General features: G+C 36.0%; 1 protein-coding gene across 1 annotated transcript in view; it reads right to left on the bottom strand.

Annotated features, from left to right (window-relative positions):
• Positions 1 to 529: 529 nt before the first annotated feature.
• Positions 530 to 19,093, bottom strand: part of LOC140230394 (semaphorin-1A-like) — a 70,298-nt gene continuing 51,734 nt past the window's right edge. Inside the window, exons 16-21 of the mRNA XM_072310543.1 lie at positions 18,039 to 18,173; positions 16,027 to 16,110; positions 13,327 to 13,461; positions 12,002 to 12,103; positions 9,336 to 9,512; positions 530 to 5,596 (exon numbers count right to left, since the gene is read on the bottom strand). Coding sequence (XP_072166644.1) covers positions 5,082 to 5,596; positions 9,336 to 9,512; positions 12,002 to 12,103; positions 13,327 to 13,461; positions 16,027 to 16,110; positions 18,039 to 18,173 — 1,148 coding nt within the window. The 3' untranslated portion in view covers positions 530 to 5,081. The remainder of the gene's footprint in view (positions 5,597 to 9,335; positions 9,513 to 12,001; positions 12,104 to 13,326; positions 13,462 to 16,026; positions 16,111 to 18,038; positions 18,174 to 19,093) is intronic.

Raw genomic sequence — 19,093 nt, 5'->3', positions numbered from 1 at the left:
CCTCTGGCCTGGATCACTTGTCCATTATCACATGCAGATCTTAATTCACTAAATATCCCTTTTCAATATACATTGTACCACAATTAGACATTCTTAAATCAAATTATGGCCAGAAATTGACACGTTTCTCCAAAAACAGAGTGATCATTGACACTAAACAAAGTTTTGCACATGTACACATGTAATACCGGTACCATAGTCTACTTACATTCTACTGCTAAATCCATTTTTAAAAACTGATGTCAGACATTTAAACTCAAAAGTTCAGTGACCTTTAATCTTAAGGGCATTTGTGCAAAATCAAATCAGTGCATCCACACCTCATGTGTAATATACTTGCCTGGTTACATGTAGAATGACAATCAAACACAAGATTTTTCCTAAATTGAGTTTATGTTATATGGGAAGTACAGGCAGACAGACCACCCCAAAATGGAGCAAAGGCATAAAAAGGAAAAGTCTTATGAGAAAAAGAACACAAGTGACAAAAGAACTTCACATTAATTTGCATTTATTGCAATAACATAGAAAACAATGGCGTTGCAATTTGTTTACAGTATCAGCATGATGCTCCTCCTTACTTACATCATTTGACAACTATGACAAGATCTTAGCAAGGAGCAATATTAGTTTGTCTACTTTTCACAGATGGGTAAGCTTACTGTCAATCTAATACAAGTCAGATTTTTGTCTGAGGCATCACTGCTCTCTGGAAAAGATAGATAAGTGATTAAAGCTTTACTTCTGTCTGATGACCATGACAGTCAAGAAGTGGAAGTGCATAATGCAGCTGAGCATTCTCAAGTTTGGAGCTGATCATGAGACAGTTCATTCCACAGAAAATACTGTTTCTACAAATTTCTCTTCTTTGCAGAATAGAATTTGTATCGTATAAAAATAATTCAGATTATCATTTCTTTATCTCTCTCTCAACCTTCCATCCATCCCTCCCTCTCCTCTCTCTCTCTCTCTCTCTCTCTCTCTCTCTCATTACAGCAGGATTCTTATTTACACAAAAACTTTTAAAAATTCAGTGAATAACAATTACCCAAGTCAACCCTACATGTAATTTTTGCCTAATTTTAGCCACAAACTGAGGGATAAAAGCTACATTGTAATTACAGAATTTGGCAAATGGTAATGAAACATGCCCTTTTGAGGGCAGCTTTCTGGTACTACATACATATAACTCCCAAACACTATAAGCAAACTCAATTTTCAGCAAATATTTCTTATCTACAAATGAATACCTTCAAATAAATTGCATGCAAACATGAATACATATGCAACATAAAGTTAAAAAAACCCATGATAAGCATGAAAACATCACACTAGTACTCTGTATGGCATGGTGAGGTGATCATACATTCAAGTCTTTACACATATAAAAGCAAAGAATGTCTATGGGATTGTGAACACAAATTTGCAGCTTGTTCTGAATTCTAACTGTGCAACTTAACATAAAACACTGCTCAATACGTTACCTCTTGCATATACAATTGTATCTGAAATAATTAAAACACAGTGATATTTCTGTCTTGCATACTTCATATTCACATTACTGCTGAGATAAACAATGACTCAAATTTCTAGCCTGGAAACCATGATCTCAAATTCCTAGCTTGGAATTCACCATGATTAATGTTGAATAACACATTGCTACAGTATTTGTAAACTATAATCAAATTGAACCTGATCATGATTTTGAAATCTCACAGAAATCTAATATTTTAATACATCCAAAGTTCTGGATTGCTTCATCAGAATGTTGTGTTATCCTTTACTAACTTCTTTCACTCTAGTTTGACAGTGGAAGACAATGCTAATCTTAAATTGGACAAATCATCCATGCTGAGATCCCAGAAATAATTCACCAGGAAAGTGGATAATGATGGGATTAGGTACAGTGCATATAGCTGGGATGTTTCTAAGACAACAAAATCAAGTGAAAGACAAAAGGCATAATACTGGTGAAAACTAAACATCAGGAGCCCAGTATACACACCACACACTACATGCAGGTTATAAAAATATTCTCACTAAAATTTGTATGTTAAGCCCAGTGATTAGTTTAGGATGCATGCCATAATACAGCCAGATTATGATCACAGTATCATCCTTTTGCTTGTGACAAAATTATTTTTGCAAGCAGCATATTTAGGTAAAAAGAAGGAAAAGCGGCATAATGCTATATCTTTCCATGTTCTGGAAAAAAAAGATTGTGCATGTTGCAGTTTGCAAAGAGCAAATTGCATGGCAGTGAAAAAAAAAAAACATTATTTCAAACAAAACATTGCAAAACAATGAACATGACATGGAAAGATACACACTCAGTGTTCCTTATGAAATGTTGGTGAATTCATTTCAACAGTCAATATCAAACATCTTAAAAATCATGAGCAGCTTGGGGTTGAATTTCAATTGCAGGTGCTCAGTATAACCTCTGTTAGCCCCCTGAAAAAGGAAAAAATGGTTAAAAAAATCAAACATGATTTTTGATTTGTTCATATTAGATGGAAGATTCCAGATCATATCATTCATTTTTGTGTCAGAATTTAGCCTACTTAATCCAGAATAGTCTGGTTTGCCTTCAAATAAAGGCACACAAATACTCAATCGCCATGACAACAAATGGAATTGTGCAATTATTACTATCACTGAAACATTTGGAATGTTAACAATTCATCACTTTACAAGAATACATCGATCGCTGTTAACAGACACATAAAACATAACACATAGAGGGCAATATTTTTGCGACATCTGTACAAGTACATATTTTCACATATAACTCTTGTTTACATACACTTTGTTCCAGCTTTGCTATAAAATTAGTAAATCTACACTCAAACTTCATGGTAAAATTAGTTCTCATTGTTAAAACTCTCAGAAATGTTAAAAAGTAGCACAGGACCATCACCCACAAAAGCGACATCATTTCATGATAGGCGCTGTCTCAACTTGGTTACTGAGAAAATTACATGCACATTATGTGGCCTACACTATAACTTTCATAGGTATGCTGTTCTGCTATGTCAAAGAGAATATGATTCTGATTTGGTAGCTGAATACCAGAAAAGCATGACAACATAAATGTGCATAACATATTTAATCCTCGCATGTCTCTACAAAATAACTCTTACTGACATACAGCTCACTGAGGAATACTTAGGCCTATATCTTGAAACCTGAAACAAAATTTGCTGGCTTTTGAGTGATGAAAAGAACGTAGCTTTATGTGAACAAAATCGTACATTATTCTTGAGTAGCTAGCTCGGTACTATATCTCAGGGATTACATATTTTAGCAAAGAAGTATCACCAGTTTCTGACATTTCTACCTAAAACCCCAATATACAAAGGTCATGTACCACTTATATCACATTTGTGTCCTCTCCTGTAGCTGATAGAATGCAGCCACCAGATGCCATACATCTTTCAAACATAGTGGTGATCGTGGCAATGTTTCTAGAGAGTCAAAGTGAGCAGCTGAATGCTGTTTGTGGTTACCTGCATTTACTGACATTGGCTTGGAAGTCATCACAAACTAGTTCTTATACAGAAGCCTAAATATATCAAATGTACAATGTAATCAGTAATTCACATAGACTGTTTAAGGTAATCTCTTGTGTTAGGTGCTGATGCTGACACTTATGGGGTTTGCTTCATGAGAGTCGTATAGGAGATTTTTCACTAATGAGAAATACTCTTTAACTTCAGAGAGACTTCTTTTCTTTGAAAGTCTCATATACCTACATATGAGCGACTTTGGCCAATCTGAGAGTTATGTAAAAACTTTTGTCATGACTTCATGAAACCGTTCCCAGGTCTACATGGTTATCTCTTCATGAGTTCAAATGTCTTGCCTTGCAAATTTTCTGGACTTGAGAGGCATGCATCACAATGCATTGTATATGTATTGTGAAAATGCATCATTGGACAGGGTTAAACATTTTGCCACCAAACCTTGGATCCCAAGAGACTTAGTCACAAAAAGCTCTACATTCCAATCTGCCATTCCTTTGGTCAATAGCAAGGGTACTGGAACACTGGACATACACAAGATTGTGCCCCGTTTGTTATTGAGCCAACATTGCATAGGTGAGGAAAAAGAGAAAACAGCTGATGTTGCATAATCACGAAGCTACCTTTGATGAAATAAAACATCCCAAATTATCTAGCAATCTCTTCTCATTCACTCTCCACATACACATCTACCACATTCCACATAATTCAATCAGTTAACCATCTGTAATAAAATCAATAAATATCCATTTGCATAAATATTTTCTGAAGAGTTGGTGGTGATGCTGTGTCAGATAAAACTTTATATACAAATATTTGTTAAACAGCACTCCTTAACACTAATTGTCAATGAGTTAGCATGGTGGCCACTCTTCTACTTTCATTTCTTAGACCTGGCTGTTGATGGCCTACATAAAAATAATTCTCACTTTCTTTCTAAAATAGTTGCAATATTTTTGGAATCATTTCATATACTTTATATTTGGGATGACTTCCACTCTTGTTTGAACTCCCTAGTCTGTCTGCTCACGTTGAAGTCCTTCTGATGTACTCTCATCCAGGGTGTCATAGTCTTTGGTCAAACCTGGAACATACAGTAGCTGCAGGAATGTGCATCTCAATGTTCACAATCACAGCCTTGTTCGTAAAAAAAGTCAGTCCCTGTACGGACACTGAGCCTGATGAACACAACGATGGGCACTGTGGGAGGTTTACCTCAAGTGTTCGCTCATTTTCCTTTAGGTCTGCATTCTGCCATTCCTATCAACCATGGAATGTTATAAAAATGGAGGCAAATTATCAATCTGATGTAGGTTTTCATCTTGGCCACAAGGTAATCCTCCAACTATCTCCACTCCAGGAATCCAAAATTTATGTTGATCAGTTTATGATGATTAACAACCAGGAATGCAGTTGGCATTAGTCCATATATGATGAATATGATGTCATCTGTCTGTAGCCATGGAAACACATTTGGCAGCAGTAAACTGAATCATCCAAGAGTTCTTGCTGCAAGTCATACCTAAGCAGGGAATCCACTCCAACAGCCTGGCTGGATCAGACAAGCTCTTCTCCATCCATCCTAGGCTGCCAAACATCATCATCATACATCTCACTGTCTGAGGCCCCCGAGGGCCTCCTATCCTCAGCTGTCATTATTCGTCCATTGTATGGTGAGTAGAGTTCGTGACTGCGTGGGTTATCTACGTACAGATTGTGAATGGCTGGTGTTCTGTGCCTATCCAGACTGTTGAAAGTGCTCAGTCCATGTTTGTTGTATTTATTAATGCGAGCTGGACTGGGGAGGGAGCCCACGGTATGTGCATATGATTGAGGAGACCGATAGGCCGGTGGGACGGTGGGAGTTGGAACAGGCATGGGACGCCTAGGTAGGCTGTGGCCGTTCACTGGTCCAAGAGAGTCTCTCTCCCGCCCTGCCGGTGTGTGGGAGGTACGGGAGGGGGGCGACCACGGGGCCTCCGTTAGCATGCCACTGGGAGGCGGCTCGCAGTGCAGTGCCTTTCCACTCGGGCTTAGGATGGAGGACTCTTTCTGCTCCTTGGTCTTGTGATCTGATGGAAGACCAAAGTAAACAACTTAATAAGCACATTTTTTTTTCTCTCTCTCTTTCTCCCTCAATGTAATCTTACAAATCCCTACAACCTTCTCAGCAGTATCAAACATCAAAATGTCATGCAAAAATAAAAATGACAAGAAAACAAATATCAACAGTAAATTTCACTCTACAATACATATGCCACTGCACATAAATTTCTGTCAAGTACAATGTGGTATTCAAAGTTCACATTATGCTTCATTATGTAGCTATAATTTTCTGGCCTAAAATACTGAATCACTTACATACATGTATGTGATTTACTCAATTCACTATGTGCCATTGGTGATGTAAGCCTGGGTGTATTATTGTGCAACATTTTACTCTTTTGGCAAATTTCCATTAGGTAACTTTTGATAATAAATGTCAATTGAAATCACCCCTGAAAAATGTGTTGAGTTTCAGAACACAAACAAAGGACAGATTCATTACAAACACACTAACAACACAAACAAAAAGAACACCTATAATCAATGAAACCTGCACATTATCACAACAAATACAATGATTACTACATTCAAGAAACAATGAAGAAGAACAAGACAAACATTTCAGGACAAGACAAAACTCACTCGTTACTTGGTACCCTTCAAAAATTGTACTTGAAGAGAACACAGTTATATCACATCAAGACTTGAGACAAGACAGTTCAAGGAAGAGTTTCTCTGATCTTTGCTCTAATCTCGGGAAGGAAACATTTTGTTTCTCTTTGCTGTTGTTTTTTTTTCTTTTGCTCCCATTTTCAATAAACAATACTTCAGAAGGGGTTTCCTTTAAGCCCTAATACTGCCAGTATTATCTATAGAGGTAGGTACGTATGATGAAAGACTATCCCACAAGAATTAGATAGGCCCTGAACACCAGGAAAAAGGCATGGATATGATGTCATGGCAATGGATGCATACAAGTATTACACTGTGTCTGCAAAAAGGACAAGTAATGTTGAAATATGTTGCATGCTTGAAGAGACCACCATCACTAATAATGAAGATGATACCAGATATCATGGACTTCACCAATGCCACACATGAATTAAGTAGACAAACTGACTAGCATCTACAAACATCTGTAACAAGGCATTATTTCTACTAAAGTTTTCAGCACTTCCATGAATTTAACTGATTGAGAAGTATGAGGTTTATAATCTACCCTGAAGTACCATGCCAGACAAAATGAAAAAAAAAAAAGAATTCCGACTGAGACATTCTGAAATGTTTGCACAATGAAGAGCAAGATGAATGTATATGGAAAGCATCTGATTTCAAAGTTTGAACACAGTGGAATGACAGAAATTTTGATCAGACCTTTTCAGACATTTCTTGTTTATTTAGTTGTTTGTTTTCTCTTAAATATCACATTGAATTATGAAAGACAAGACTAGATATGCTTCGCAAAGAATGCTATTATAATGTACGTAGCCACAATGATCACACTATTATTCAGAAGTGATTTGAAATCTGTTAAAAGTGATGAACAATATCAGTAAATTGATAAGGACAAAAATATGCATTAGTGTACCACATACCAGTTTAGTGTTAGGCACATCGCAAGACATGGTGAGAGATTGGTTAGCGAAGTAGAGTGAATATATCATGAGGGAGGAGAGATGGAAAAAGAGACATGAAAACATCACTTTTATTGTAACAATGAACACACAATTATTGATGTCAGCCTTTTTTTTTTTTTTTGCATGCCTCAAAGATCATGTCATCTTTACATCTGTAGCACTCTCTCATATCAGTATTTACCAGCAAACTAATTTCACTAGGACTTGATACCATTATCTCATGCAACATTATATAAAACAATCTATTATCAGTTGGTTTTAACAGTTGTTTGATAGAGGTGATATGCTAAATCTGTAATATTGAATAATGTCAATCACAAAATACAAAGCATGCACAACTGAATCTTGTGCCTTTTCATAGTGACAATCTGAGTGTCCTGTATTATAATGCATGTATTAGATTGCGGTAGATTTGAAATCTCATCATTTTCTGAGCACACAGGCAGCCATTGTGCTTTCATGCAAAATTGTCACATTCTAAATACGTCATACAGCAGAAGCCTTACACATTAGATTACTACATCAGGCAAACAGTGCATTGCTGGCAAATGTTGAGTGCATGGAAGGCATGGGGTGCATGGAAAGTAGAAGAAGAGAAGAACTGATGTCAAATGATAAAAGATCCATGGCTCCACAGTGGAATATGAAATGTCATTGTTCACCTTTTTAGACACTGACAAATAGCTGAGACAACCCTTCTGAATATTGTCACATATTGACAAAATGACAGCTCATTTTGATACTGACAAAGATCTCCCATTACCCATACAGACTATGACAACATAAATCATTTTCTTTAAGTTATAACGAATATCATATCCTCAGGCATGACTGAAATATTACTACAATCTAAATAAATATTCAATTTCCTCCAGCTCCCCTCCCCCCCCCCCCTAATATTTCACCGTACATGATGATTCTTGATGAGACCAAGTACTACTTGATATTACACAAACTTTTGGGTATCTTTATTTAATACCATAAAATTAAACACCAACAAAGTCACCTCTAAAAATTCTTGCTGAAGCACAATTTGACAATGCTTGTGGAATATTAATCAAGATTAAAAGTACAGTGTGTAAGAATAACTTGGAAATCAACTTTGGTTCTTGTCTGATTATGACATCATACAGCGAAAGGCAAAAATATCTCAACACATGAAGTGGAAGCATTAATACAGTGAAGAGCTGTACAGATATGATAGCATACAAACTGGATGGAAGTAAGGCATTTAAATGTGAAATGTACAACAGGCAAAAGAGCAAGTAACAATGGAGGTGACGAGATGCAAAAATAGATTAAAAATAATGTTGATGCATGCTGACGTGACATGTAAAAAACAGAAATTTGGGTTAATTGCAACCTCCACCTGAAGATACTAAACCCTTCACACTGGCAGTCTTTAATCCACTAACTGAATAGCATGGGATTTGTTACTTTTATTTTGCCCTCTAACTTAACACAGTCCCTAACCATCTTTTCAAATTAGCAATCTGAATTTATTAAAATCACTCTTCCTTTATTGAAAAATAGCAAGAGCTCATTTTGTTATTCTTCTGAAGAGTGAATATTCAAAGACAATTCACCTGCAGATTAATTCTCTATGAAACAAATACTCTAGCAAACCGATTAGGAGGTAAGGTTAAGGTATACTATTAAGTGTATTATAACCTGATAGTCTTCAATTTGGGATAAGATAGGCCCTACATCTATCAAATTCTTATTTTAATTCCCTTGCCACTCTGTAGTCTTCATAAAAAAGTGAAATAAAAAGCCTAACAGCAAAAAGTGTTAAACAAACCAAAGACCTACCTTGGCTGTCCCATTTCTACAGTATTCAAGAAACATGAAGTGTCTATGAGTGCAAGTAATTAATAATTTACACTTTAATCACAAAACTATCCACTACTTATTCTAGTCACATAGAGTTTGACAGAAAGAAGAAACTGAGTATCCCACTTGGAATATCACTTTGTGATTTCAGTGAAGAGAAGACTTAGGGAGGTCCAATCAGAAGCAAGCATGACTTGATTTGGGATCGGAGGAGGGAGAGCTGTGCCAAGGTCTTTAGACACACAGCAGTCAGTCACAGCATGCTGGGATATAACTAAGATCAGAGAAACCTTACTTGCACTCAAGATGCTTTCATCTGTACCAGTTGGTTGATAGATACCCTTATGATGTCGACTGTAGCACTGGTACAGGACCACCAATCCACAGAAGGTGAAGAGGATCCAGCCCAGAATTAGGAAGACCAGGACCAACACATTACCCTGGTCCAGCAGGCTGTAATTCTTTTGAGGATCTGAGGGGATAACAAAGTCAGGGCAATGAGAGGAAATATTGGTAACTTCTTGATTGGAGAACAAAAATGGAACTTAATGGATTGTGCAAGAAAAATCCCTGAATTTGTTAGTAGCATTTACTGTTTAATTTACAACATGCACACAGACATTAGTCAGAACTTGTAATGTCCACATTACATATTTTTCATAACATCTCTCAGGACTCCTATGAAGATATTGTATTGCATTACCATTGACCCCATGCATACAAACTGACATTTCTCTATTCTCATTGATTGTGATGTTTTCTTCAAATTCCTATAATGAACCATGTTTGAAAGTACATACACGCAACAGTGTATATAAAAATACACACATATGGACACAAATACAAATATATTTACATCCATTCAAGCAAATGCCATAGGAATATTAACATGAGGTATTTACAATATTATATCAATATCATAATGATAAACATACAACAGTAGTGTTGTTATAGCACCAGCATGCATTGTGCATCATATGCATATTGAGAGGCATTTTCAACATTCTGATACAAGGCATCACAAGGTTTAAGGTGAAAGAATTTAAATTCCCTTCATAAAATCAGTGTTCTATTTCCAAAAAGGGCAGTCTACCAATATCACTACAGAGCTCTCTTGTCCTCATTCATCTTGAGGAAATTTTAATATTACAGTGGCTTTATAAGAAAATTGGGTAAACTTTGCTGTATGACATTTTAGTGAGCAAAAAGCATTCAGTGCACTTCAAATACAATGAAATTGTGTATAAACATGTCACCACAGTAATATCTGTTCTCTAATGTTTTATGATAGCAATACTGCATTGACATGAAAGTATGATAGTAATTTGTGTCAAATAATTTATGCAATCTGATTTCTATACAGAAGTATCTTAAATTATCATCATAACAAAATATCAAAAACACTGGGAGAATATGAAACCAAAAAGATTAGATTTGAGTTAGCTGGAATCTTTGTTGAGCTGTGTATCTAAATGAACCATCCAAATCCAAAGAAATCACAGGCAGTATGGGACTGTCTTATAATGCAAGAAGGAATATGTGAAGTAACATAGCATGCAAAAGCAGGTGATTTTAGAATTTGGACTGCTTAGACTGCCTTAAAGAATGTAACATCTCCATTCCTTGCATATGTAGATGAATAATAGCTTCATCATTCTATTTCTCTAAAGGTAGCTTAAGAAGAATTTCATTATTCCATTTGTAGATTAAGCAGTCAATCCTCAGTAAATGTGTGATAATTTGAACATTGTTTTCTTGAAACATGCAGCTCTTCATGCAGCATAGCTATATTTCTATGTGAGCGGTCATGCGTGACAGGTGGTTTTTACTCAATCATCAGAGACCAAGTTAAGGCCTCGATTTGCTCACTATGCACATCAAACATTTATATACTCAACAGATGGTGAATATTCTTAGCACTATAGAATGATTCAAAATAAAAAAATGTTAGTAGCAAAATAAAAACAAAAAGATTCATTGCTATCCACCATCATTTTTGTGTTATATTATGCATAGTACTTCCTGTTTCATTCTGGAAATTGATGTTGCACACAAAATATTACGGAGACACATTTTTTTTTCCTGCAAAAGACTTCATTCATTTATAAATATGACTAGAGAAGACATAAAGCACATAACACAGGTACATAACAAAGTTATCAAAATTATTACATAATCATTGTTAAAATTCTTCACTTTTTGACATGTTAGAATTGAGTTGACAAAGAAAGATTCAAAGTCACCAAAACCTCTACATCCACCCTCTAGCAGAAGCACGAAGCAGATGGAATGAAAAAATAGACGAGACAAAAAGAGATATTGATGATAAACTTTCCTTCTGCCTGTCAACAAAAAGATTTCAGAATTACCAAGTAATATGTCAATGTTACAGGAGAATGCCAGATGATGTCATCAATCAAGTATGGCAGAAGTTGTAATGATTCTGTCAGTGATAGTGTCATGTACCATAACTTGGTTTGACGAATCACATCATAGCTCTTCCTCTCATTCCATAACTCTCTCACCAGCCATCACGTGCTCTACAGGAATCACTTCACATCATGCACTACCTAAACACTCCAACTACACTACAAGTACCTTCACAAACATGCACATCCTCAACAAAACAAATGGATTAAAAACTTCCTGAAACAGAACAACTCATTTCTGTTTAAGAAAAAATCATACCAGCACAACAGAGAGAGGGAAAATCAAGCAAAGTTTTAGGGATTTTTAGAAATCAAATGCTTTCTGTGTTGATGAACAAAAGTAATAGATATAGGACAAGAAATAACTTGCTGATGAGATGTGGACTGTGTGTGACATGCTCTGATTAACACATGTAGGCTACCCAGCTGACAAAAATACTTCACATGCACAAACCATACAAAGTGCATTCATAAACTAATAGATATCTACACCAGATGCTATACTGTCCTACATCCCATATCAGCTACTCACACTCAAAAACATCAGGTCTGATTACATGTCTATCACCATGGATACCATCTACTTCATTGGGGGTTGCCGTGGCAACCTCAAGTATGTCCACGTCAGAGATCACTGGGGCATAATTAACATTCCAGACAAGAGAACAAGGGAAAGTTATAAATTGACAGGGATGAGGAAGACTGTGATATATCCAAAAAAAAAGAAAAATTACTAGAATAAAATTAGCCAAGTAAATGAGTTGACCAAGTCAAAAAGAGTCCATCATCACAGTCTCTCTTCCGCAGAGCATACACAAACTCAGGATGTACAAGGTTTTTTCTCTTCCTACATTTGTCTGTCTTCACTCTTACATAACATTTTTTATAGGAAGGATCAGGCAACAACCCTAAAAAAGAAATGCTATATTTTTGGATCCTTAATCAGCCAACTTACATCATTCTGAGATTTTCAGGCATGGACAAAGACTCATAGTTATGAAGGAAGAAGATAGGCAAGCAGACACATGGACATAATATATAATTTTCATGAGATGGAGGGATTAATCATTAGGTATAATGGAAGTTAATCATTAAATGCATTATAGTTGAAGGACAGGAGTTTAGTAGCTTATTCTCAAAGCTTACAAGCATTTTTTTTTTCTACCATTTAGACAAGCAGGCATGGCATGCATGACAAATTTTCAACACTGAAGCTTTCCACAAACATAAGCAAACTTTCCTGTATTTATTTATTTTTTACATTCTATTTACTGCTAAGATTGTGGCTTTTCCATCTTCTAACAGATTCTACATGGTTGGCCCATGAATACATGGGCTTTGATATATATTCCTAGGATGTATATGGGATTGAAAATTTGACTATAAAATGTGATTGTAACATGGTAAAGGTTGTAACACTGGAAAGGTTATATCTGGGAGTAAATTTATCTGATGTCTGATACGAAACAATGGCTATTACATTGTCTTTTAATTATTCATCTTTCTTTCTTTCATTCTTTCTTTTTTTTTTCAACAAAACTGAATATGTCCTGAAGCACAACCGAGAATACAAGCTGGAGACTGCTTCTAAATTTCTAGCTTTTACAGAAACATTTGCAATTTGTGTGTTTTAGTAATCTTGCCCTGGGCTGATGTGAAAGGAAATGGTTTGCATACTATATCCCCTGCAATGTTAATAATGACTGTGGGTTAATGTTTACCACTAGACAGGATTATGGACACATAAATTAGGGCAGCAGCACCTTACAGGCAGGAGAGCTATAAGATGGCTGGTGTTAGCTCATGAGATGTCATGGCTACATGGAATGAGGTGAAGAACCAACTGAGAGATCTTACCAAGGGGGCCGATATTGTTGCTAAAGGTGGTGGAAGGGGGCAAAGATGGGGTAAGCTTGCCTTCTGATAAGTTGTTGTCCAAGCCAGAGGCATTTGGACTGTCATCTGTGGACTTCCCTTGGACATCACCATCTCCTGGTGGGTAGAAAAGGTGTCATTCAACATGTGAGGCTAGAGTAGAGTAGAGTACTGAATCAAATCATCAGTGATTCCTGAAGACAGACACAATACAATCCTTCTGCCTAACCTCACCTACAGAGGGAGCACTACTTGCCATGTTTACTTCAACTAAAACATGACAGACAACTCTAAAGCACAACCAGAATGAATTTGGAAGACACTGAACATTGGTGCAGATAATATATATTTCTGGGGAAAACCACTATAGTGAAAAACAACGAATCAACCATTTTGATAGACCCAAACTCCAACAGAAAGATCAGAATGCTATCAGCTCATAGTGTAAAACAGACAGACTCTGTTGGTTTGATTGCTTGGTTTCTAATGTCTGATATCAGATCTGTGTCCTTGGTTGCTTGCCACATGATATATTTTTTGTACAAAAATTTAAGAATGTGTGTGTGTGTGTGTGTGTGTGTGTATGATTACTTGTATGTTCAAATGAAGGCATTATTTTTTTCTTTTCAACCGATGGTCAGAGAATGTGAGGGTAATAAAAAGGAGAAGGGTCATATGTTAAAATCAGTCAAGTTGAAATACAAATCAACTCTCGTATATCAAAACTGCCCAACCTCACTTGCAATATCCTTGAAAGCATGTGGAAAAAATAGGAATACCTTCCATAAAAGCAAGATAAAAGCAACACAAATCCCAACCCTGTGCTTGATATAACTGTGATTGAAATACATCCTCTGAAGCATGTGGAGGGAAACAGGGGGATACAATCCAAGAAGTGATAAATCTTTCTTCTTACATTAAGCTTAAAGCACAGTCACTAAGAAAATTCTAAGGAACAAGAGAGAGAGAAAAAAAAACAATTCAACCATATTCATGAAGTAGTTAATCTTAAATAGTGATCACCATGAAAGACATGGAATAGACTGCATTTTTAAAGGAACAAGTCACAGCAAATAATGTCAAACAGACTGCAACATGGACAATCAATCCAAACCTTACTTTAGTCCAAATATAGATTTCTATCCTTGCCAAGCATGAAAGGGCAAAACAAGAGATGAAAACAATAACAACCATATTAAACTGGAACTATAAATAGGAGGTGGACAAGCAGACTGACTGGAATCTCACAGTAATTCAGTGATATGACATGGGATGGAAAGGGAAAACAAAGACAGCAATATTTTAAACAGGAACATTGCCTACTAGTGCACCTAGTGAAGATTAAACTGTAGAGTATGACCAAAAGCAGAAATGCAATGTTTAAACTCTCTTCTCGCATTCTTCTGTAATCTTTGAAGAATGATATTTCTCCCTAACCCAAAGTAAAAGAACTCTATCAAAAAGACATGACTGGTAATGTAAGAACCTTTATCAAAAATACATTATTTGATTATTCCTTATCAGGAAAAATTATACATATGTGTCAGTTTATCTTGTCTGTGCAATCATAACAATGCACACATTGACTGAATCTAAGCTTATGAGAATATGAAACCAATAGTGGTTTGGATGCATAATCTAAAATGTTTACTTGATGGAGATTCTAACTGACTAATTTTAAACATCTTTCACTGAATTTAATAGCTTTCTATCTAGATTGGGTGTGGGAATACAACATTTTCACTTGCTACGATTTTCAAATGATTTATGCTTTGCAAGTGACTATCAATTGTGCCTAATTAGCCACAAAAAAAAAAAATAAGGAGAAAATTTCAGTCTTAGGATAGTACTGTTTCACTTTTTTGTAGCACCTTCATGAGGATTTTAGTAGTAGGTATATAATTAATAGTAGGCATAATAATGTCATGTTTAGAATACACAGAGAGAAGGGGAAATAACATCAACATAATGGAGGGATGAGAGGCACAAAGTCTATGGATGGATGACGGGGTGTCTCCATTACAAAACAAACAATGACATAAATAACAACAATACTATCTGTGGGGGTGGGTGACAGGGTGAGGAAAGACAAAAGATAAAGGAAACATAGCTGGAACTGGCTACGGAACATGGTGTGTCTATAGTTTGGCATTCTATAATGGTACGTCATTCGCCACAATGTGTACGATATATGTTGTAGGTAATGATTACGACAAGACATTGTGGAATGATCAAACATTAAGAAAGTCTAAAAGAGGAATGTTTGATTTAGAAAACTACTCCTAAGGTTGGTCAGCCTTTCAAGCTTCATATCTTCATATCATGATGTTTATGTGTTGTCATTTTCCTTTGCATGTGTTTTTGTTTTGTTCTATTTTATGGGGTTGGGTGGGATGGGGTCAGGAGGCTTTAAAACAGAAATGATCATACCATAGTTTGTTTGTTTGTTTTTACCTAATTTGAAGTTTACTCTGAATGAAAACAGGTCAGAAGTTCGTATTCCTTCATCTCCTTTTCAGACAATCACAAGAATATAACACAGGTATGAAGATGGATACAGACAGAGGGGATTGGAATGCAACACATGTTGGTATACACAGGTCCAATGAAATAGACATAAAGAAGGCACACAAACAGATCCAGCCAGACAAGAAACTAAGGGGAACATAGGGCGGGATGTACCTGTAGGGACTGGTGAGGAGGTAATAGACGTCGTCCATTCAGGGAGTGTTGTGGAGACAATGCTGTTTGTTGTTGTGGAAACAGCTGCTACATAACACAAATTATCAAAAGAAAAATAAAACAATACACAGCCAAACAAAAAACAAAAACAACAACCAAACCAAAAAAAAAAACAAAAACAAAAGTGCAAGATGCTATCAGCATGCCACTATCACCAAATGCACATGTACTTATGAACACCTGGAGATGTATTGTTTATTATGGTGTCCGAATGTGAGGTGACAACACCTACATTTATCTTCTGTCATCATATTTTATATTTTCCTCCTTTTTTCTGCCTCAATGTCATATGAGAAATTAAAATAATTTCAGTAACAACAGACATCATTTCAGTGAGTTGACGGAGGTGTATGACAAATTGTATGAAGGCACTACCCAGCAGCAAGGTAGTGTGATGCCATTCAATGTGCACTCATGCATGGTACCAAATGCAATTTCTTCAGATATAAATGAGATGATGAGATAAGAAAAAATAACATGATAGAAATGATGGCAATTGCTTCAATTAGTTTCACCACTAAACCAAGGTTAGCATGTACAGCACTGATACTGCATTTCTAAACTCTATAATAATTATGTAAAGAAAAAACACCACAGGTTCCATTACGAGAGAGTCTTCTATTACATTTTCTCAAAACAAAGGGTGTACTGGCTGATTTACTCCAACTGAAAAGACTTTTTTATGTCATCTTCTTTAAATATAGAAAAAAAAGGCCACTCATATTTACTGTACTCTAAATCTTCTATTCTAAAATTCTATACAGACAGTCACACTTTCTGTATACACAAGGAAAAAATATTTGTGTTCATCAAGTTCTAATTCTGATATAAAATGGACCATATCATACACAAAACAAATCACAGGCATCAACATCAAACAAGCCAAAGAGAATACCACAAACACACACTAAAATGCAGAAAACAGACAACACATGATTCTAGAAAAAAAAATGAATAACTTCACAGAAAATACTATGAAGAACGTAATTCCCTCAAGTCAGAATTTCTGCTAAGAGCCAGCACTAAATGTGACTTCTGACACATAAACACACAAACTGACTAACAAACAATCAAAAAAAAAAAACACAAAAAAAAAACTTATATTGATTTCTTCTACAAGGGACTCAACATCTATAAATTTCTTAATATGCTAATTAGTTGAGTAAACAGTCAGGGTCATAGCAAGATTAGATTTATGATCTCTGAGTCATTACTTTCACACAACATGCTCTTGGGGAAACCACATCAAAGTGTCATATTCAAATAAGTGAAAGAACTCACTTAAATGTTGCAGTCTTGAATTATGAATAATATCTATGGACATCTTACAATCTTGACCTGAAATCATATACGGTCATTCAATGTAGTCAGGAAGGAAAGAGAAAGAGAAAATGATACAGATGACATTACAAGACTTGATATCAAAAAGATTTTTCTTTGGACTGTCAAACAACACTTTTTTCCCCCTACCAGTTGGCTGAATTTATGTGAGGGGGAAGGAAATCTCAAGCTATATTTTGTCCTAGGGGAGAGAGAGAGAGAGAGAGAGAGAGAGAGAGAAGCACACTTGTTTTTGTAATGCTTACAAAAATGTTTGCAAAGCACTCCTCAGGAAAGACTGACAGTTGACACGTAATACTAATACCAAGGCCTCAGGTAAAGCTAGGTGGATTTCATTACTATGGTGTTATCTTTTCTCATTAGACATGATGAATATCATGTCTGAACTCTGATGTAGTGCCATATTTCAGATCATCAGGTTACAGAAAAATCAAAGTTGTTAATAATTTCCAAATAATTCTCTGTGTCAGTCCTCAAGTCAAACTCAGCACCACAACATTCATACCATGTCACTATCATACATTCATTCATTTCATGAGTATAAAACAATGTGATTCCTCCAAAACTTTTGGTACCAAAGGACTTTAAGAGACCAGAGAGAAGCAACTGACCAGATGTGGTGGTGGGCGGGGCAGTAGATGGTGATGTGGTAACCATGGTAGTGGTGTATTTGAGAGAGGATCCTGCTGAGGACGTCGAGGTGTCACAGATACACTCAGGAGGAGGGGTGGTGGGTGGTGGAGGTTCTGTACCATGCACACGAGGGAGTGAAGGGTGTCAGGAAAGGGGCAAATCAAAGTGGGTCACAGCAAATCAAAGCTCAAATCAAAACAACAAACAAAAGAAACATGTACACACTTATGCAAATCAAAATATCAATAACAATCCAAGTGCAAATTATTGTGTATAAACACACATGTAACCTCACTATAACATAGCAAACTAAATGTACAAACATTAACATGAAATCATGAACACTACAAATAAAAATAAACTGCTTCTGATAACTTTAAGAGGCAGAGGGAAAAGGGAGGATGGATAGTAAAGCGTGTCTTTAATAAGACTTAAATGTTATCAATAGTAATATGAAAAACAGCAAATGAAGACATGAATACAGGGTAAGAGGATATGAGGTGAGAGTGGTTGAGTATTTCATTCATATCATGGCAGTGTTACAGGGTTCTAGGTTGAGAGGCACACAAAAGTAAATGCATTATATGTGTAGTAGTCATTCATTATTAGCTCTTTTTATAAATCTTCCAAAAAATGTCTTTCATTCAATTGGTTTACTGCACAACAGTGTACCAACAGCTTTCATTCTCCTAAGAAATTCCTGCACTTTAGGTCATGATAAGATCCCTGTGGGACAAATCTGGCATTATGTAAGGATCATGTAATTTACCCCCTCATCTTTGGGTTCACAAAATTTTGCTATTCCAGAGTGTACACCTGTACCTGTGATTGCAGACTCTTTATAGTAGCTGACAAAATTCACTGCCTGTTAGCGCCTAATACACTTGAACACCACAGGGAAGTCAGAATAAATCAGTAATAAATAACTCTAATTAGCTGTAATTCGGAAAGGAAGATTGCTCAATCAACTTATATTATCAGTAAATTGCCATTCTGAAGATGACATCTGTTTAATTTTGGGGAACTATTACGA

This window comes from Diadema setosum, chromosome 7, assembly GCF_964275005.1.
Source record: "Diadema setosum chromosome 7, eeDiaSeto1, whole genome shotgun sequence".
NCBI classification, from domain to species: domain Eukaryota; kingdom Metazoa; phylum Echinodermata; class Echinoidea; order Diadematoida; family Diadematidae; genus Diadema; species Diadema setosum.
The sequence above is the reverse complement of the archived record's forward strand: the minus strand, read 5'-3'. Positions and strand labels throughout refer to the sequence as shown.